The 21,165-nt window shown below is 56.7% G+C and overlaps 1 protein-coding gene across 1 annotated transcript in view; it reads right to left on the bottom strand.

The window, feature by feature from the left end:
* LOC115127600 (nuclear receptor coactivator 2-like) overlaps window positions 1–21,165 on the bottom strand; it is a 352,732-nt gene that overhangs the window by 212,855 nt on the left and 118,712 nt on the right. Inside the window, exon 4 of the mRNA XM_065006881.1 lies at window positions 13,769–13,872. Within this exon, the coding sequence (XP_064862953.1) occupies window positions 13,769–13,872 (104 nt within the window). The remainder of the gene's footprint in view (window positions 1–13,768; window positions 13,873–21,165) is intronic.

The following is a 21,165-nucleotide window of genomic DNA, read 5'->3' as shown; positions in this document are numbered from 1 at the left end:
TCTCAGTCATGTTGACACTGGTCTACTACCGGGTCATGTGTCTTCTCAGTCATGTTGACACTGGTCTACTACCGGGTCATGTGTCTTCTCAGTCATGTTGACACTGGTCTACTACCAGGTCATGTGTCTTCTCAGTCATGTTGACACTGGTCTACTACCAGGTCATGTGTCTTCTCAGTCATGTTGACACTGGTCTACTACCAGGTCATGTGTCTTCTCAGTCATGTTGACACTGGTCCACTACCAGGTCATGTGTCTTCTCAGTCATGTTGACACTGGTCTACTACCAGGTCATGTGTCTCCTCAGTCACGTTGACACTGGTCTACTACCAGGTCATGTGTCTCCTCAGTCACGTTGACACTGGTCTACTACCAGGTCATGTGTCTTCTCAGTCATGTTGACACTGGTCCACTACCAGGTCATGTGTCTTCTCAGTCATGTTGACACTGGCCCACTACCAGGTCATGTGTCTTCTCAGTCATGTTGACACTGGTCTACTACCAGGTCATGTGTCTTCTCAGTCAGGTTGAGACTGATCTACTACCAGGTCATGTGTCTTCTCAGTCAGGTTGAGACAGGGTCTACTACCAGGTCATGTGTCTTCTCAGTCATGTTGATACTGGTCTACTACCAGGTCATGAGTCTTCTCAGTCATGTTGACACTGGTCTACTAACAGGTCATGTGTCTTCTCAGTCATGTTGACACTGGTCTACTACCAGGTCAAGTGTCTTCTCAGTCATGTTGACACTGGTCTACTACCAGGTCATGTGTCTACGCAGTCATGTTGACACTGGTCTACTACCAGGTCATGTGTCTTCTCAGTCATGTTGACACTGGTCTACTACCAGGTCATGTGTCTTCTCAGTCATGTTGACACTGGTCTACTACCAGGCTATGTGTCTTCTCAGTCATGTTGACACTGGTCTACTACCAGGTCATGTGTCTTCTCAGTCATGTTGACACTGGTCTACTACCAGGTCATGTGTCTTCTCAGTCATGTTGACACTGGTCTACTACCAGGTCATGTGTCTTCTCAGTCATGTTGACACTGGTCTACTACCAGGTCAAGTGTCTTCTCAGTCATGTTGACACTGGTCTACTACCAGGTCATGTGTCTTCTCAGTCATGTTGACACTGGTCTACTACCAGGTCATGTGTCTTCTCAGTCATGTTGACACTGGTCTACTACCAGGTCATGTGTCTTCTCAGTCATGTTGACACTGGTCTACTACCAGGTCATGTGTCTTCTCAGTCATGTTGACACTGGTCTACTAACAGGTCATGTGTCTTCTCAGTCATGTTGACACTGGTCTACTACCAGGTCATGTGTCTACGCAGTCATGTTGACACTGGTCTACTACCAGGTCATGTGTCTTCTCAGTCATGTTGACACTGGTCTACTACCAGGTCATGTGTCTTCTCAGTCATGTTGACACTGGTCTACTACCAGGCTATGTGTCTTCTCAGTCATGTTGACACTGGTCTACTACCAGGTCATGTGTCTTCTCAGTCATGTTGACACTGGTCTACTACCAGGTCATGTGTCTTCTCAGTCATGTTGACACTGGTCTACTACCAGGTCATGTGTCTTCTCAGTCATGTTGACACTGGTCTACTACCAGGTCAAGTGTCTTCTCAGTCATGTTGACACTGGTCTACTACCAGGTCATGTGTCTTCTCAGTCATGTTGACACTGGTCTACTACCAGGTCATGTGTCTTCTCAGTCATGTTGACACTGGTCTACTACCAGGTCATGTGTCTTCTCAGTCATGTTGACACTGGTCTACTAACAGGTCATGTGTCTTCTCAGTCATGTTGACACTGGTCCACTACCAGGTCATGTGTCTTCTCAGTCATGTTGACACTGGTCTACTACCAGGTCATGTGTCTTCTCAGTCATGTTGACACTGGTCTACTACCAGGTCATGTGTCTCCTCAGTCACGTTGACACTGGTCTACTACCAGGTCATGTGTCTCCTCAGTCACGTTGACACTGGTCTACTACCAGGTCATGTGTCTCCTCAGTCACGTTGACACTGGTCTACTACCAGGTCATGTGTCTTCTCAGTCATGTTGACACTGGTCCACTACCAGGTCATGTGTCTTCTCAGTCATGTTGACACTGGCCCACTACCAGGTCATGTGTCTTCTCAGTCATGTTGACACTGGTCTACTACCAGGTCAAGTGTCTTCTCAGTCATGTTGACACTGGTCTACTACCAGGTCATGTGTCTTCTCAGTCATGTTGACACTGGTCTACTACCAGGTCATGTGTCTTCTCAGTCATGTTGACACTGGTCTACTACCAGGTCATGTGTCTTCTCAGTCATGTTGACACTGGTCTACTACCAGGTCATGTGTCTTCTCAGTCATGTTGACACTGGTCTACTACCAGGTCATGTGTCTTCTCAGTCATGTTGACACTGGTCCACTACCAGGTCATGTGTCTTCTCAGTCATGTTGACACTGGTCTACTACCAGGTCATGTGTCTTCTCAGTCATGTTGACACTGGTCTACTACCAGGTCATGTGTCTCCTCAGTCACGTTGACACTGGTCTACTACCAGGTCATGTGTCTCCTCAGTCACGTTGACACTGGTCTACTACCAGGTCATGTGTCTCCTCAGTCACGTTGACACTGGTCTACTACCAGGTCATGTGTCTTCTCAGTCATGTTGACACTGGTCCACTACCAGGTCATGTGTCTTCTCAGTCATGTTGACACTGGCCCACTACCAGGTCATGTGTCTTCTCAGTCATGTTGACACTGGTCTACTACCAGGTCATGTGTCTCCTCAGTCACGTTGACACTGGTCTACTACCAGGTCATGTGTCTCCTCAGTCACGTTGACACTGGTCTACTACCAGGTCATGTGTCTCCTCAGTCACGTTGACACTGGTCTACTACCAGGTCAAGTGTCTTCTCAGTCATGTTGACACTGGTCCACTACCAGGTCATGTGTCTTCTCAGTCATGTTGACACTGGTCCTGTCTCTGGTCCTGTCTCTGGTTCTGTCTCTGGTTCTGTCTCTGGTTCTGTCTCTGGTTCTGTCTCTGGTTCTGTCTGTCTCTGCTCCTGTCTCTGCTCCTGTCTCTGGTCCTGTCTCTGCTCCTGTCTCTGCTCCTGTCTCTGGTCCTGTCTCTGCTCCTGTCTCTGCTCCTGTCTCTGGTTCTGTCTCTGCTCCTGTCTCTGCTCCTGTCTCTGGTTCTGTCTGTCTCTGCTCCTGTCTCTGGTTCTGTCTCTGCTCCTGTCTCTGCTCCTGTCTCTGCTCCTGTCTCTGGTCCTGTCTCTGGTCCTGTCTCTGGTCCTGTCTCTAGCCCTGTCTCTGGTCCTGTCTCTGCTCCTGTCTCTGCTCCTGTCTCTGCTCCTGTCTCTGGTTCTGTCTCTGGTTCTGTCTCTGCTCCTGTCTCTGCTCCTGTCTCTGGTTCTGTCTCTGGTCCTGTCTCTGGTCCTGTCTCTGGTCCTGTCTCTGCTCCTGTCTCTGGTTCTGTCTCTGCTCCTGTCTCTGGTTCTGTCTCTGCTCCTGTCTCTGGTTCTGTCTCTGCTCCTGTCTCTGCTCCTGTCTCTGGTTCTGTCTCTGGTTCTGTCTGTCTCTGCTCCTGTCTCTGGTTCTGTCTCTGGTTTTGTCTCTGGTTCTGTCTCTGCTCCTGTCTCTGCTCCTGTCTCTGCTCCTGTCTCTGGTTCTGTCTCTGCTCCTGTCTCTGGTTCTGTCTGTCTCTGCTCCTGTCTCTGGTTCTGTCTCTGGTTTTGTCTCTGGTTCTGTCTCTGCTCCTGTCTCTGCTCCTGTCTCTGCTCCTGTCTCTGGTTCTGTCTCTGGTTCTGTCTGTCTCTGGTTCTGTCTGTCTCTGGTTCTGTCTCTGCTCCTGTCTCTGCTCCTGTCTCTGGTTCTGTCTCTGCTCCTGTCTCTGCTCCTGTCTCTGCTCCTGTCTCTGGTTCTGTCTCTGGTTCTGTCTCTGGTTCTGTCTGTCTCTGCTCCTGTCTCTGCCCCTGTCTCTGCTCCTGTCTCTGCTCCTGTCTCTGGTTCTGTCTCTGGTCCTGTCTCTGCTCCTGTCTCTGCTCCTGTCTCTGGTCCTGTCTCTGGTCCTGTCTCTGCTCCTGTCTCTGCTCCTGTCTCTGCTCCTGTCTCTGCTCCTGTCTCTGCTCCTGTCTCTGGTTCTGTCTCTGGTCCTGTCTCTGGTCCTGTCTCTGGTTCTGTCTCTGCTCCTGTCTCTGGTTCTGTCTCTGGTTCTGTCTCTGCTCCTGTCTCTGGTCCTGTCTCTGGTCCTGTCTCTGCTCCTGTCTCTGCTCCTGTCTCTGGTCCTGTCTCTGGTTCTGTCTCTACTCCTGTCTCTGCTCCTGTCTCTGCTCCTGTCTCTGGTTCTGTCTCTGGTCCTGTCTCTGGTTCTGTCTCTGGTTCTGTCGCTGGTTCTGTCTGTCTCTGGTTCTGTCTCTGCTCCTGTCTCTGCTCCTGTCTCTGCTCCTGTCTCTGCTCCTGTCTCTGGTTCTGTCTCTGCTCCTGTCTCTGCTCCTGTCTCTGCTCCTGTCTCTGGTTCTGTCTCTGGTTCTGTCTCTGGTTCTGTCTCTGGTTCTGTCTCTGCTCCTGTCTCTGTTCCTGTCTCTGCTCCTGTCTCTGCTCCTGTCTCTGCTCCTGTCTCTGGTTCTGTCTCTGGTTCTGTCTCTGGTTCTGTCTCTGCTCATGTCTCTGCTCCTGTCTCTGCTCCTGTCTCTGCTCCTGTCTCTGGTTCTGTCTGTCTCTGCTCCTGTCTCTGGTTCTGTCTCTGCTCCTGTCTCTGCTCCTGTCTCTGCTCCTGTCTCTGCTCCTGTCTCTGGTTCTGTCTCTGGTTCTGTCTCTGGTCCTGTCTCTGCTCCTGTCTCTGCTCCTGTCTCTGCTCCTGTCTCTGCTCCTGTCTCTGCTCCTGTCTCTGCTCCTGTCTCTGCTCCTGTCTCTGCTCCTGTCTCTGGTTCTGTCTCTGGTCCTGTCTCTGGTCCTGTCTCTGGTCCTGTCTCTGGTTCTGTCTCTGCTCCTGTCTCTGGTTCTGTCTCTGGTTCTGTCTCTGCTCCTGTCTCTGGTCCTGTCTCTGGTCCTGTCTCTGCTCCTGTCTCTGCTCCTGTCTCTGGTCCTGTCTCTGGTTCTGTCTCTACTCCTGTCTCTGCTCCTGTCTCTGCTCCTGTCTCTGGTTCTGTCTCTGGTCCTGTCTCTGGTTCTGTCTCTGGTTCTGTCGCTGGTTCTGTCTGTCTCTGGTTCTGTCTCTGCTCCTGTCTCTGCTCCTGTCTCTGCTCCTGTCTCTGCTCCTGTCTCTGGTTCTGTCTCTGCTCCTGTCTCTGCTCCTGTCTCTGCTCCTGTCTCTGGTTCTGTCTCTGGTTCTGTCTCTGGTTCTGTCTCTGGTTCTGTCTCTGCTCCTGTCTCTGTTCCTGTCTCTGCTCCTGTCTCTGCTCCTGTCTCTGCTCCTGTCTCTGGTTCTGTCTCTGGTTCTGTCTCTGGTTCTGTCTCTGCTCATGTCTCTGCTCCTGTCTCTGCTCCTGTCTCTGCTCCTGTCTCTGGTTCTGTCTGTCTCTGCTCCTGTCTCTGGTTCTGTCTCTGCTCCTGTCTCTGCTCCTGTCTCTGCTCCTGTCTCTGCTCCTGTCTCTGGTTCTGTCTCTGGTTCTGTCTCTGCTCCTGTCTCTGGTTCTGTCTCTGGTTCTGTCTCTGGTTCTGTCTCTGCTTCTGTCTCTGCTTCTGTCTCTGGTCCTGTCTCTGGTCCTGTCTCTGCTCCTGTCTCTGCTCCTGTCTCTGCTCCTGTCTCTGCTCCTGTCTCTGCTCCTGTCTCTGCTCCTGTCTCTGGTTCTGTCTCTGGTTCTGTCCTTGCTCCTGTCTCTGCTCCTGTCTCTGCTCCTGTCTCTGCTCCTGTCTCTGGTTCTGTCTCTGGTTCTGTCTCTGCTCCTGTCTCTGGTTCTGTCTCTGCTCCTGTCTCTGGTTCTGTCTCTGCTCTTGTCTCTGGTTCTGTCTCTGCTCCTGTCTCTGCTCCTGTCTCTGCTCCTGTCTCTGCTCCTGTCTCTGGTTCTGCTCCTGTCTCTGGTTCTGTCTCTGGTTCTGTCCTTGCTCCTGTCTCTGCTCCTGTCTCTGCTCCTGTCTCTGCTCCTGTCTCTGCTCCTGTCTCTGGTTCTGTCTCTGGTTCTGTCTCTGCTCCTGTCTCTGGTTCTGTCTCTGCTCCTGTCTCTGCTCTTGTCTCTGGTTCTGTCTCTGCTCCCGTCTCTGGTTCTGTCTCTGGTTCTGTCTCTGCTCCTGTCTCTGGTTCTGTCTCTGGTTCTGTCTCTGCTCCTGTCTCTGCTCCTGTCTCTGCTCCTGTCTCTGGTTCTGTCTCTGGTTCTGTCTCTGCTCCTGTCTCTGCTCCTGTCTCTGCTCCTGTCTCTGCTCCTGTCTCTGGTTCTGTCTCTGCTCCTGTCTCTGCTCCTGTCTCTGCTCCTGTCTCTGGTTCTGTCTCTGCTCCTGTCTCTGCTCCTGTCTCTGCTCCTGTCTCTGGTTCTGTCTCTGCTCCTGTCTCTGGTTCTGTCTGTCTCTGGTTCTGTCTGTCTCTGGTTCTGTCTCTGCTCCTGTCTCTGGTTCTGTCTCTGCTCCTGTCTCTGTCTCTGCTCCTGTCTCTGGTTCTGTCTCTGCTCCTGTCTCTGGTTCTGTCTCTGGTTCTGTCTCTGGTTCTGTCTCTGGTCCTGTCTCTGGTCCTGTCTCTGGTCCTGTCTCTGGTCCTGTCTCTGGTCATGTCTCTGGTTCTGTCTCTGCTCCTGTCTCTGCTCCTGTCTCTGGTTCTGTCTCTGGTTCTGTCTCTGCTCCTGTCTCTGCTCCTGTCTCTGCTCCTGTCTCTGCTCCTGTCTCTGCTCCTGTCTCTGCTCCTGTCTCTGCTCCTGTCTCTGGTCCGGTCTCTGGTCCGGTCTCTGGTCTGTCTCTGCTCCTGTCTCTGCTCCTGTCTCTGGTCCTGTCTCTGGTTCTGCTCCTGTCTCTGCTCCTGTCTCTGCTCCTGTCTCTGCTCCTGTCTCTGGTTCTGTCTCTGGTTCTGTCTCTGCTCCTGTCTCTGCTCCTGTCTCTGCTCCTGTCTCTGGTTCTGTCTCTGCTCCTGTCTCTGGTTCTGTCTCTGGTCCTGTCTCTGGTTCTGTCTCTGGTTCTGTCTCTGGTTCTGTCTCTGCTCCTGTCTCTGCTCCTGTCTCTGCTCCTGTCTCTGCTCCTGTCTCTGCTCCTGTCTCTGCTCCTGTCTCTCCTGTCTCTGGTTCTGTCTCTGCTCCTGTCTCTGCTCCTGTCTCTGCTCCTGTCTCTGCTCCTGTCTCTGGTTCTGTCTCTGGTTCTGTCTCTGGTTCTGTCTGTCTCTGCTCCTGTCTCTGCCCCCGTCTCTGCTCCTGTCCCTGGTTCTGTCTCGGCTCCTGTCTCTGCTCCTGTCTCTGCTCCTGTCTCTGGTTCTGTCTCTGGTTCTGTCTCTGGTTCTGTCTCTGCTCCTGTTTCTGCTCCTGTTTCTGGTTCTGTCTCTGCTCCTGTCTCTGCTCCTGTCTCTGCTCCTGTCTCTGCTCCTGTCTCTGGTTCTCTGCTCCTGTCTCTGGTCCTGTCTCTGCTCCTGTCTCTGCTCCTGTCTCTGCTCCTGTCTCTGCTCCTGTCTCTGCTCCTGTCTCTGCTCCTGTCTCTGGTTCTGTCTCTGGTTCTGTCTGTCTCTGGTTCTGTCTCTGCTCCTGTCTCTGGTTCTGTCTCTGGTTCTGTCTGTCTCTGGTTCTGTCTCTGCTCCTGTCTCTGCTCCTGTCTCTGCTCCTGTCTCTGCTCCTGTCTCTGCTCCTGTCTCTGCTCCTGTCTCTGCTCCTGTCTCTGGTTCTGCTCCTGTCTCTGCTCCTGTCTCTGGTTCTGTCTCTGCTCCTGTCTCTGGTTCTGCTCCTGTCTCTGCTCCTGTCTCTGGTTCTGTCTCTGCTCCTGTCTCTGCTCCTGTCTCTGGTCTGTCTCTGCTCCTGTCTCTGGTTCTGCTCCTGTCTATGCTCCTGTCTCTGCTCCTGTCTCTGGTTCTGTCTCTGCTCCTGTCTCTGCTCCTGTCTCTGCTCCTGTCTCTGCTCCTGTCTCTGCTCCTGTCTCTGGTCCTGTCTCTGGTTCTGTCTCTGCTCCTGTCTCTGCTCCTGTCTCTGCTCCTGTCTCTGCTCCTGTCTCTGGTTCTGTCTCTGCTCCTGTCTCTGGTTCTGTCTCTGGTCATGTCTCTGGTCATGTCTCTGCTCCTGTCTCTGGTTCTGTCTCTGGTTCTGTCTCTGGTTCTGTCTCTGCTCCTGTCTCTGCTCCTGTCTCTGGTTCTGTCTCTGGTCCTGTCTCTGCTCCTGTCTCTGCTCCTGTCTCTGGTTCTGTCTCTGGTTCTGTCTCTGCTCCTGTATCTGCTCCTGTCTCTGGTTCTGTCTCTGCTCCTGTCTCTGCTCCTGTCTCTGCTCCTGTCTCTGCTCCTGTCTCTGGTTCTGTCTCTGGTTCTGTCTCTGCTCCTGTCTCTGCTCCTGTCTCTGGTTCTGTCTCTGCTCCTGTCTCTGGTTCTGTCTCTGGTTCTGTCTCTGCTCCTGTCTCTGGTTCTGTCTCTGGTTCTGTCTCTGGTTCTGTCTCTGCTCCTGTCTCTGCTCCTGTCTCTGCTCCTGTCTCTGGTTCTGTCTCTGCTCCTGTCTCTGCTCCTGTCTCTGGTTCTGCTCCTGTCTCTGCTTCTGTCTCTGCTTCTGTCTCTGCTCCTGTCTCTGCTCCTGTCTCTGGTCCTGTCTCTGCTCCTGTCTCTGCTCCTGTCTCTGCTCCTGTCTCTGCTCCTGTCTCTGGTTCTGTCTCTGGTCATGTCTCTGGTCATGTCTCTGCTCCTGTCTCTGGTTCTGTCTCTGGTTCTGTCTCTGGTTCTGTCTCTGCTCCTGTCTCTGCTCCTGTCTCTGGTTCTGTCTCTGCTCCTGTCTCTGCTCCTGTCTCTGCTCCTGTCTCTGGTTCTGTCTCTGGTTCTGTCTCTGCTCCTGTCTCTGCTCCTGTCTCTGCTCCTGTCTCTGCTCCTGTCTCTGGTTCTGTCTCTGGTTCTGTCTCTGCTCCTGTCTCTGCTCCTGTCTCTGCTCCTGTCTCTGGTTCTGTCTCTGCTCCTGTCTCTGGTTCTGTCTCTGCTCCTGTCTCTGCTCCTGTCTCTGGTTCTGTCTCTGGTTCTGTCTCTGCTCCTGTCTCTGGTTCTGTCTCTGGTTCTGTCTCTGGTTCTGTCTCTGCTCCTGTCTCTGCTCCTGTCTCTGCTCCTGTCTCTGCTCCTGTCTCTGGTTCTGTCTCTGCTCCTGTCTCTGCTCCTGTCTCTGCTCCTGTCTCTGCTCCTGTCTCTGCTTCTGTCTCTGCTTCTGTCTCTGCTCCTGTCTCTGCTCCTGTCTCTACTCCTGTCTCTGCTCCTGTCTCTGCTCCTGTCTCTGGTCCTGTCTCTGGTCCTGTCTCTGGTTCTGTCTCTGGTTCTGTCTCTGCTCCTGTCTCTGCTCCTGTCTCTGCTCCTGTCTCTGGTTCTGCTCCTGTCTCTGGTTCTGCCATTACAGCTGGGATTCTACCATCCTGCTCTGAATAAACAAACAGCCCTTTCCCAGGTGAATGACGTCCAACTGTACCCATGTGTGAGCTGGAGGAAATGGTAACTGTCATAATTACTATTCATTCAGTGTACAAAACATTTAGAACACCATCCTATTATTGAGTTGCACCCTCTGTTGCCCTCAGAACCACCTCAATTCTTCGGGTCATGGACTCTACAAGGTGTGGAAAGCGTTCCACAGGGATGCTGGCCCATGTTGACTCCAATGTTCCTCACAGTTGTGTCAAGTTGGCTGGATGTCCTTTGGGTGGTTGGACCATTCGTCACGTGAAACTGTTGAAAAATGTGAAAAACCCAGCAGCATTGCAGTTCTTGTCACAAACCGGTGCGCCTGGCGCCTACTGCCATACCTCGTTCAAAGGCACTTAAATCTTTTGTCTTGCCCATTCACCCTCTGAATTGTCACACAAACACAATCATGTCTCAATTATCTCAAAGCTTAAAAATCTCCTCCCCTTTCATCTACACTGATTGAAGTGGATTTAACAAGAACACCTGAGAACCCTCAACAAGCACCTGAGAACCCTCAACAAGCACCTGGTAACCCTCAACAAGCACCTGAGAACCCTCAACAAGCACCTGAGAACCCTCAACAAGCACCTGAGAACCCTCAACAAGCACCTGGTAACCCTCAACAAGCACCTGAGAACCCTCAACAAGCACCTGAGAACCCTCAACAAGCACCTGGTAACCCTCAACAAGCACCTGAGAACCCTCAACAAGCACCTGAGAACCCTCAACAAGCACCTGGTAACCCTCAACAAGCACCTGGGAACCCTCAACAAGCACCTGGTAACCCTCAACAAGCACCTGGTAACCCTCAACAAGCACCTGGTAATCCTCAACAAGCACCTGGTAACCCTCAACAAGCACCTGGTAATCCTCAACAAGCACCTGGTAACCCTCAACAAGCACCTGGTAACCCTCAACAAGCATCTGGACAGCCTCAACAAGCACCTGGTAACCCTCAACAAGCACCTGGTAACCCTCAACAAGCACCTGGTAATCCTCAACAAGCACCTGGTAACCCTCAACAAGCACCTGGTAATCCTCAACAAGCACCTGGTAATCCTCAACAAGCACCTGGTAACCCTCAACAAGCATCTGGACAGCCAGTATGTTGTATCATTGTATGTCATTTTCTTGCTTAAAAATACACGCACATATATACACATACACACACTACCGGTCAAAAGTTTTAGAACACCTACTCATTCAAGGGATTTTCATAATTTTTACTAGTTTCTACATTGTAGAATAATAGTGAAGACATCAAAAACGATGGAATCAAGTAGTAACCAAAAAATTGTTATATATTTTATATTCTTCAAAGTTAGCTAACTGACAGGCTGACTGGCTAGCTAACTAACTGGATAGCTAGCTGACAGGTTGACTGGCTAGCTAACTGACAGGCTGACTGGCTAGCTAACTGACTGGCTAGCTAACTGACAGGCTAGCTAACTGACAGGCTGACTGGCTAGCTAACTGAAAGGCTAACTGGCTAGCTAACTGAAAGGCTGACTGGCTAGCTAACTGACTGCCTAGCTAACTGACTGGCTAGCTAACTGACTGACAGGCTGACTGGCTAGCTCACTGACAGGCTTACTGGCTAGCTAACTGACAGGCTAGCTCACTGACAGGCTGACTAGCTAGCTAACTGACAGGCAAGCTTACTGGCAGGTTGACTGGCTAGCTCACTGACAGGCTGACTGGCTAGCTAACTGACAGACTGACTGGCTAGCTAACTGACTGGCTAGCTAACTGACAGGCTGACTGGCTAGCTAACTGACAGGCTGACTGGCTAGCTAACTGACAGGTTGACTGGCTAGCTAACTGACTGGCTAGCTAACTGACAGGCTAGCTAACTGACAGGCTGACTGGCTAGCTAACTGACAGGCTGACTGGCTAGCTAGCTAACTGACTGACAGGCTGGCTAGCTAACTGACAGACTGGCTAGCTGACTGACAGGCTGACTGGCTAGCTAACTGACAGGCTGACTGGCTAGCTAACTGACAGGCTGACTGGCTAGCTACCTGACAGGCTAGCTAACTGACAGGTTGACTGGCTAGCTAATTGACAGGCTAGCTAACTGACAGGTTGACTGGCTAGCTAACTGACAGGCTGACTGGCTAGCTAACTGACTGGCTGACTGGCTAGCTAACTGACTGGCTAACTGAAAGGCTGACTGGCTGGCTAGCTAACTGACAGGCTGACTAGCTAACTGACTGGCTAGCTAACTGAAAGACTGACTGGCTGGCTAGCTAACTGACAGACTGACTGGCTAACTGACAGGCTGACTGGCTGGCTAGCTAACTGACAGGCTGACTATTTGACTGACAACAGCCATGCTGAGTTAGTGTGTCCTCTCTCTTCCTGGTCATTTTCTGCAGACAAATGAAGCAGAAATGTGTACTATGATTTCATCAGGTTGTAAAATCACTGGTCTGCTGTGGTGTTTCTCCACTGCTCTGATAACATCAGGTTGTAAATCACTGGTCTGCTGTAGTGTGCTGAGCAACGTCCCCGTTGTCCCACGCAGCCGACAGACCGCCATACGCACAGCTACCGAAGTGCCTCTGACGTCTAATGGCCAAGCAACACCCACAGCCTCGCTGCCTGCCGGCCTGATGAATCAGTTCATTCAGCCCTCTCTTCCCTCCTCCCATTCCGCTATTCCCTCTGTTCACTGTGAGACGTCTCCTGTCAGGATATTATTTATAGCTCTAGAGGTCCACCGTCACTGAATCCACATGCAACTCTGCTAAATATAGCCACTTTTCCTCTCTACCCCTCTCCCCTGCCTCCCTCTCTCCCTCTCCCCTGCCTCTCTCTCTCCCTCTCCCCTGCCTCTCTCTCTCCCTCTCCCCTGCCTCTCTCTCTCCCTCTCCCCTGCCTCCCTCTCCCCCTCTCCCCTGCCTCCCTCTCCCCTGCCCCCCTCTCCCCTGCCTCCCTCTCCCCTCCCTCCCTCTCCCTCTCCCCTGCCTCCCTCTCCCCCTCTCCCCTGCCTCCCTCTCCCCTGCCCCCCCCTCTCCCCTGCCTCCCTCTCTCCCTCTCCCCTGCCTCCCCCTCTCCCTGCCTCCCTCTCTCCCTCCATCTCCCCCTGCCCCCTCTCTCCCTCTCCCTGCCTCCCCCTCTCCCCTGCCTCCCTCTCCCTGCCCCCCTCTCCCCTGCCCCCTCTCCCTGCCTCCATCTCCCCCTCTCCCCTGCCTCCCTCTCCCCCTCTCCCCTGCCTCCCTCTCCCCTCTCCCCTGCCTCCCCCTCCCCTGCCTCCCTCTCTCCCTCTCCCCTGCCTCCCTCTCCCTGCCCCCTCTCTCCCTCTCCCCTCCTCCCTCTCCCCTCTCCCCTGCCCCCCCTCCCCCTGCCTCCCTCTCTCCCTGCCTCCCTCCCTGCCCCCTCTCTCCCTCTCCCCTGCCTCCCTCTCCCCCTCTCCCCTGCCTCCCTCTCTCCCCTGCCTCCCTCTCTCCCTGCCTCCCTCTCTCCCTCTCCCCTGCCTCCCTCTCTCCCTCTCCCCTGCCTCCCTCTCCCCTGCCTCCCCCTCTCCCCTGCCTCCCTCTCTCCCTCTCCCCTGCCTCCCTCTCCCCTGCCTCCCCTCCACTGCCCTTCCCTCTCCCCCTTCTCTCCCTCCTGCCTGCTTTCCCATCTGTTGGCTGCCGGTGGATGGAGGGACGGACAGGGAGACCAGCGCTTCACACCCACACTCTCTGAGTACAGACTCTGTTAGCTCGCTCCATAGGCTGTCGGGCAGGAAACACCCCCACGTGTCAGCATGTAAAAGCAACCTTGGTTTTGAACGAACTGCCTGGATATAACCCAGCCTAACCCAACCCAGCTCGGGCCCAGCCCAGCCTAGCCTAACCCAACCCAGCCCAACCCAACCCAGCCCAACCCAGCCGACCCAGCCCAACCCAACCCAGCCGGCCCAGCCCAACCCAACCCAGCCGACCCAGCCGGCCCAGCCCAACCCAGCCGGCCCAGCCCAACCCAGCCCTACCCGGCCCAACCCAACCCAGCCCAGCCCCAGCCCAACCCGGGCCAACCCAGCCCAACCCAACCCGGCCCAGCCCGGCCCAACCCAACCCGGCCCAACCCAACCCAACCCAGCCCAACCCAGCCCAGCCCAACCCAACCCAGCCCAACCCAGCCCAGCCGGCCCAACCCAGCCCAGCCCAACCCAACCCAGCCCAACCCGGCCCAACCCAGCAGTAGCAGCAGCTCTCAGACTCACCTCCAGCATCATTGGTCCGAGAGCCTCCTTGTCGATGACTGATTGGCCCGTTGATGAGATATCCGCCTTCTGTACCTCCTCCTCATTGGCTGCTGCTGCTTTCTCTGTGGGAAAGAAAGACAAATCAGATTCATGTTTCTTTCTTTAACTCAAATGTCCTCACAGCCTCATCAACAGCCCCATCAACAGCCCCAATCAACAGCCTAATCAACAGCCTAATCAACAGCCTAATCAACAGCCCCATCAACAGCTTAATCAATCAACAGCCTCATCAACAGCCCCATCAACAGCCCCATCAACAGATATAAACCTTAAAACAGAGAGACAAAGACTGGCTGTAGTCTGAGCGAAATGGCACCCTAGTAACTCGAGCCCATCAAAAGTAGTGCACTACAAATGTAATAGGGTGGTATTTGGAATGAGAAGAACATGCTGTTCATTTGGATCGCTCAGCTGCATCCTCTTCCTTCTTCCTGTTTAACAGAGCTTCAGTTAGACCTTTAAAAGAAACAGCTTGAGGATCTCTTTTAACATTTACTCTTCTGTTTCAGTTTAATAGAGATTCAGTTAGACCGTTAAAAGAAACAGCTTGAGGATCTCTTTTAACATTTACTCTTCTGTTTCAGTTTAATAAAGAGAATAACAGATCTTCAAGGGAGGAGAAATCTATCCATCTCTTACACAATAATCACATGAATGTCAAATGAGTCCTAATGTAGGCTATGTGATCCCATTAATAACCCAGACCTTATCAGAGACATTCACCCTCAAATCCCTCCTTACAATCACTGACCTATATGAGAGACATCACACAGACAGTCCCAAATGGCATCCTTACTCCCTTCATAGCGCCCTACCCTTGACAAGGGCCCGTAGGGAAACCCATAGGTCAAAGGTTACGCACTATGCAGGGGATAGGGTGCCATCTCTCTCTCTGTCTCTCTCTCTCTCTGTCTCACTCTCTCTGTCTCTCTCTCTCTCTCTCTCTCTCTGTCTCTCTCTCTCTCTCTGTCTCTCTCTCTCTCTCTGTCTCTCTCTCTCTCCATCTCTCTCTCTGTCTCACTCTCTCTCTCTCTCTCTCTCTCTCTCTCTCTCTCTCTCTCTCTCTCTCTCTCTGTCTCTCTCTCTCTCCCCATCTCTCTCTCTCTCTCTCCCCCGTCTCTCTCCCCATCTCTCTCTCTCTCTCTCTCTCCCCCGTCTCTCTCTGTCTCTCTCTCTCTGTCTCTCTCTCTCTCTCTCTCTCTCTCTGTCTCTCTCTCTGTCTCTCTCTCTCTCTCTCTCTCTCTCTCTGTCTCACTCTCTCTCTCTCTCTCTCTCTCTCTCTCTCTCTCTCTCTCTCTGTCTCACTCTCTCTCTCTGTCTCTCTCTCTCTGTCTCTCTCTCTGTCTCTCTCTCTCTGTCTCACTCTCTCTCTCTGTCTGTCTCTCTCTCTCTGTCTCACTCTCTCTGTCTCTCTCTCTGTCTCTCTCTCTCTCTCTCTCCTCTGTCTCACTCTCTCTCTCTCTCTCTCTCTCTCTCTCTCTCTGTCTCACGCTCTCTGTCTCACTCTCTCTGTCTCACTCTCTCTCACTCTCTCTGTCTCTCTCTCTCTGTCTCTCTCTCTCTCTCCATCTCTCTCTCTCTCTCTCTCTCTCTCACTCTCTCTCTCTCTCTCTCTCTCTCACTGTCTCTCTCTCTCTCTCTCTCTCTCCTCTCTCTGTCTCTCTCGGACAGGGACGGACGGAGGGACGGACGGAGAGGGAAGGACGGACAGGGACGGACGGAGAGGGACGGACGGAGAGGGACGGACGGAGAGGGACGGACGGAGAGGGACGGACGGAGAGGACGGACGGAGAGGGACGGACGGAGAGGGACGGACGGACGGAGAGGGACGGACGGAGAGGGACGGATCTCTGTCTCTCTCTCTCTCTCTCTCAGCCAATCTTCTCTTTCCTCACTGATCTCACAAAGCATTCACGCACAGCGTATTGTCTAGACACCACCCGCTGCCATGTCACTAACTGGGGCACGAACTGTGTGTGTGCGTGTGCGCACACACAGCATGAAGCTTTCACGGCTAGATGGATGGTCATTGTCAACGTAAGAAAAAGACCTCTAAAGTTATTATGGAAAGAGCGTCGCCCCTCCAACTGAGTGAACGGGACGGACAGGGACGGACGGAGAGGGACGGACGGAGAGGGAAGGACGGACAGGGACGGACGGAGAGGGACGGACGGAGAGGGACAGAAGGAGAGGGACGGAGGACGGAGAGGGACAGAAGGGAGAGGGACGGACGGAGAGGGACGGAGAGGGGACGGAGAGGGACGGAAGGAGAGGGACAGAAGGAGAGGGACGGAGGGACGGAGAGGGACGGATGGAGAGAGAAGGAGAGGGACGGACGGGAGAGGGACAGAAGGAGAGGGACGGACGGAGAGGGACGGAGGGACGGACGGACGGAGAGGGACGGAGAGGGACACGGAGGGACGGAGAGGGACGGACGGAGAGGGAGGGACGGAGAGAGGACGGACGGAGAGGGACGGACGGAGAGGGACGGACGGAGAGGGACGGACAGACAGGGACGGACAGGGACGGAGAGGGACGGACGGAGAGGGACGGACGGAGAGGGACGGACGGAGAGGGACGGGACGGAGAGGGACGGAGAGAGGAGAGGGACAGACGGAGAGGGACGGATGGAGAGGGGACAGACGGAGAGGGACGGACGACGACGGAGAGGGACGGACGGACGGAGAGGGACGGAAGGAGGAGGGACGAAGAAGGAGGAGGGGACGGAAGGAGAGGGACGGAGAGGGACGGACGGAGAGGGGACGGACGGACGGAGAGGGACGGACGGACGGAGAGGGACGGACGGAGAGGGACGGACGGAGAGGATGACGGACGGACGGAGAGGGACGGACGGAGAGGGACGGAGAGGGACGGACGGAGAGGGACGGACGGAGAGGGACGGACGGAGAGGGGCGGACGGAGAGGGACGACGGAGACGGAGAGGGACGGACGGATGAAGAGAGGGACGGACAGGGACGGAGAGGGAGAGGGACATATGGAGAGGGACGGACGAGGGACGAGAGGGACGGACGGAGAGACAGACGGAGAGGGGACGGATGGAGAGGGACGGACGGAGAGGGACGGACGGACAGGAGAGGACGGAGGGACGGACAGGGACGGAGAGGGACGGACGGACGGAGAGGGACGGACGGACGGAGAGGGAGACGGACGGAGGGACGGACGGAGAGGGACGGATGGAGAGAGGGACGGACGGACGGAGAGGGACGGAGAGGACGGAGAGGACGGACGGACGGAGAGGGACGGACGGAGAGGGACGGACGGACGGAGAGGGACGGACGGACAGGGACGGACGGAGAGGGACGGACGGAGAGGGACGGATGGAGAGGGACGGAGGGAGAGGGACGGATGGAGAGGGACGACGGAGAGGGACGGATGGAGAGAGGACAGACAGGGACGGAGAGGGACGACGATGGAGAGGGACGGACGGACGGAGAGGGACGGACGGAGGGGACAGAAGGAGAGGGACGGACGGAGAGGACAGAAGGAGAGGGACGGACGGAGAGGGGACGGACAGAGGGACAGACGGAGAGGACGGACGGAGAGGGACAGGGAGACGGACGGAGAGGGACGGAAGAGAGGGACATATGGAGAGGGACGGACGGAGACGGGACGGACGGAGAGAGGGACAGAAGGAGAGGGACGGAGGAGGGACGGACGGAGGGACGGAGAGGGACGGACGGAGAGGGACGGAAGGAGAGGGACGGAGAGGGACGGAAGGAGAGGGACGGAAGGAGAGGGACGGACGGAGAGGGACGGACGAGAGAGGGACGGACGGAGAGGGACGGACGGAGAGGGACGGAAGGAGAGGGACGGATGGAGAGAGGACGGAGAAGGGAGAGGGACGGATGGAGACGGACGGAGGACAGACGGAGAGGGACGGATGGAGAGGGACAGAAGGAGAGGGACGGACGGACGGAGAGGGACAGAAGGAGAGGGACGGACGGAGAGGGACGACGGAGAGGGACGGACGGACAGGGACGGAGAGGACAGGGAGAGGGACGGAGAGGGACGGGAGGAGAGGGACGACGGAGAGGGACGGACGGAGACGGGGAAGGGACGGACGGAGAGGGACGGACGGACGGACGGAGAGAGACGGACGGAGAGGGACGGACGGACGAGAGGGACGGACGGAGAGGGAGAGGGACGGACGGAGAGGGACGGACGGAGAGAGGACGGACGGAGAGGGACGGACGGACAGGGACGGAGAGGGACGGACGGAGAGGGACGGACGGAGAGGGACGGACAGGGAGAGACGGAGAGGGACGGATGGAGAGGGACGATGGAGAGGGACGGACGGAGAGAGGGACGGAAGGACGGAGAGGGACGGAGACGGAGAGGGACGGACGGACGGAGAGAGGACGGACGGACGAGGGACAGACGAGAGGGACGGAGGAGGGACGGATGGAGAGGGACGGACGGAGGGGGACGGAGAGGGACGGATGGAGAGGGACGGACAGGGACGGAGAGGGACGGATGGACGAGGGACGGATGGGAGACGGGACGGAGAGGACGGGGACAGGATGGAGAGGGACGGACGGAGAGGGACGGAAGGAGAGGGACGGAGAAGGGACGGAGGAGAGGGACGGACGAGAGGGACAGAACGGACGGAGAGGGACGACGGACAGGGGGACGGAAGGAGAGGGACATATGGAGAGGGACGGAAGGGAGAGGGACGGACGGAGAGGGACAGAGAGAGGGACGGAGAGAGGACAGACGGACGGAGAGGGACGGACGGAGAGGGACAGAAGGAGAGGGACGGACGGAGAGGGACAGAAGGAGAGGGACGGACGGAGAGGGACAGAAGGAGAGGGACGGAAGGAGAGGGACAGAAGGAGAGGGACGGACGGAGAGGGACGGAGAGGGACGGACGGGGACGGACGGAGAGGGACGGACGGAGAGGGACAGAAGGAGAGGGACGGACGGACAGGGACGGACGGACAGGGACGGACGGACAGGGACGGAGAGGGACGGACAGGGACGGAGAGGGACGGACGGAGAGGGACGGACGGAGAGGGACGGACGGAGAGGGACGGACGGACAGGGACGGACGGAGGGACGGACGGACAGGGACGGAGAGGGACGGAGGAGACGGAGAGGGACGGACGGAGAGGGACGGACGGAGAGGGACTGACGGACAGAGGGACGACAGAAGGAGAGGGGACGGATGGAGAGGGGACGGACGGAGAGGGACGGACGGACGGAGAGGGACGGACGGACGGAGAGGGACGGAGAGGGACGGAGAAGGAGAGGGACGGAAGGAGAGGGACAGATGGAGAGGGACGGAAGGAGAGGGACGGAGAGGGACGGACGGAGAGGGACGACGGAGAGGGGACGGACGGACGGAGAGGGACAGAAGGAGAGGGACGGACGGAGAGGGACGGAAGGAGAGGGACGGACGGAGAGGGACGAAGGAGGAGAGGGACAGGGACGGACGGGAGAGGGACGGAGAGGAGACGGACGAGGGACGGACGGAGAGGGACGGATGGAGAGGGACAGAAGGAGAGGGACGGAAGGAGAGGGACAGGGAGGAGAGGGACGGACGGAGAGGGACGGAGAGGGACGGAGAGGACAGACGGAGGGGACGGACGGACAGGGACGAGAGGGACGACGGAGAGAGACGGACGGAGAGGGACGGAAGAGGGACTGAGGAGAGGGACGAAGGAGAGGGACGGATGGAGAGGGACAGAAGGAGAGGGACGGAAGGAGAGGGACAGAAGGACGAGAGGACGAGGACGGACGGAGAGGGACGGACGAGAGGGACAGGACGGACGAGGGACGGACGGACAGGGACGGACGGAGAGGGACGGACGGAGAGGGACGGACGGAGAGGGACGGAGGAGAGGGACGGAGAGGGAAGGACGGAGAGGGACGGAGAGGGGACGGACGGACGGAGAGGAGAGGACGGACGGAGAGGGACGGACGGAGGACGGAGAGGGGACAGACAGAGGGACGGACGGAGAGGGACGGACGGAGAGGGACGGACGGAGAGGGACGGACGGAGAGGGACGGACGGAGAGGGACGGAAGGGGAGAGGGACGGAGAGGGACGGACAGGGACGGAGAGGGACGGAGAGGGACGGACGGAGAGGGACGGACGGACAGGGACGGAAGGAGAGGAGAGGGACGGACGGAGAGAGACGGACGGAGAGGGACGGACGGAGAGGGACTGATGGAGAGGGACAGAAGGAGAGGGACGGATGGAGAGGGACAGACGGAGAGGGACGGACGGACGGAGAGGGACGGACGGACGGAGAGGGACAGAAGGAGAGGGACGGAAGGAGAGGGACAGACGGAGAGGGACGGACGGAGAGGGACGGACGGACGGACGGAGGGACGGAAGGAGAGGGACGGACGGAGAGGGACGGACGGAGAGGGACGGAAGGAGAGGGACGGACGGAGAGGGACGGAAGGAGAGGGACGGAAGGAGAGGGACGGAAGGAGAAGGACGGACGGACGGACGGAGAGGGACGGACGGAGAGGGACGGACGGAGAGGGACAGAAGGAGAGGGACGGACGGAGAGGGACAGAAGGAGAGGGACGGAAGGAGAGGGACGGAAGGGACGAGAGGGACAGAAGGAGAGGGACGGATGGAGAGGGACGGACGGAGAGGGACGGAGAGGGACGGACGGAGAGGGACGGACGGAGAGGGACAGAAGGAGAGGGACGGGACGGACAGGGACGGACAGGGACGGACGGACAGGGACGGAGAGGGACGGACGGAGAGGGACGGACGGAGAGGGACTGATGGAGAGGGACAGAAAGAGAGGGACGGACGGACAGGGACGGATGGAGAGGGACGGACGGAGAGGGACGGAGAGGGACGGACGGAGAGGACGGACGGACAGGGGCGGACGGAGAGGGACGGACGGAGAGGGACGGACGGAGAGGACGGACAGGGACGGAGAGGGACGGATGGAGAGGGACGGAGAGGGACGGAGAGGGACGGATGGAGAGGGACGAGGACGGACGAGAGGGACGGATGGAGAGGGACGGAGAGGGAGGAGAGGACGGAAGGAGAGGGACGGAAGGAGAGGGACAGAAGGGAGAGGGGACGGACGGAGAGGGAGGGAGAGGGACAGAAGGAGAGGGACGGACGGAGAGGGACGGAAGGAGAGGGACATATGGAGAGGGACGGAAGGGGAGAGGGACGGAAGGAGAGGGACGGAAGGAGAGGGACGGAGAGGGACGGACGGAGAGGGACGGACGGAGGAGGGACAGAAGGAGAGGGACGGACGGAGAGGGACAGAAGGAGAGGGGACGGATGGAGAGGGACAGAAGGAGAGGGACGGAAGGAGAGGGACAGAAGGAGAGGGACGGACGGAGAGGGACGGAGAG

Source organism: Oncorhynchus nerka, linkage group LG22 (genome assembly GCF_034236695.1).
Source record: "Oncorhynchus nerka isolate Pitt River linkage group LG22, Oner_Uvic_2.0, whole genome shotgun sequence".
In the NCBI taxonomy this organism is placed as follows: Eukaryota; Metazoa; Chordata; class Actinopteri; order Salmoniformes; family Salmonidae; genus Oncorhynchus; species Oncorhynchus nerka.
The sequence above is the reverse complement of the archived record's forward strand: the minus strand, read 5'-3'. Positions and strand labels throughout refer to the sequence as shown.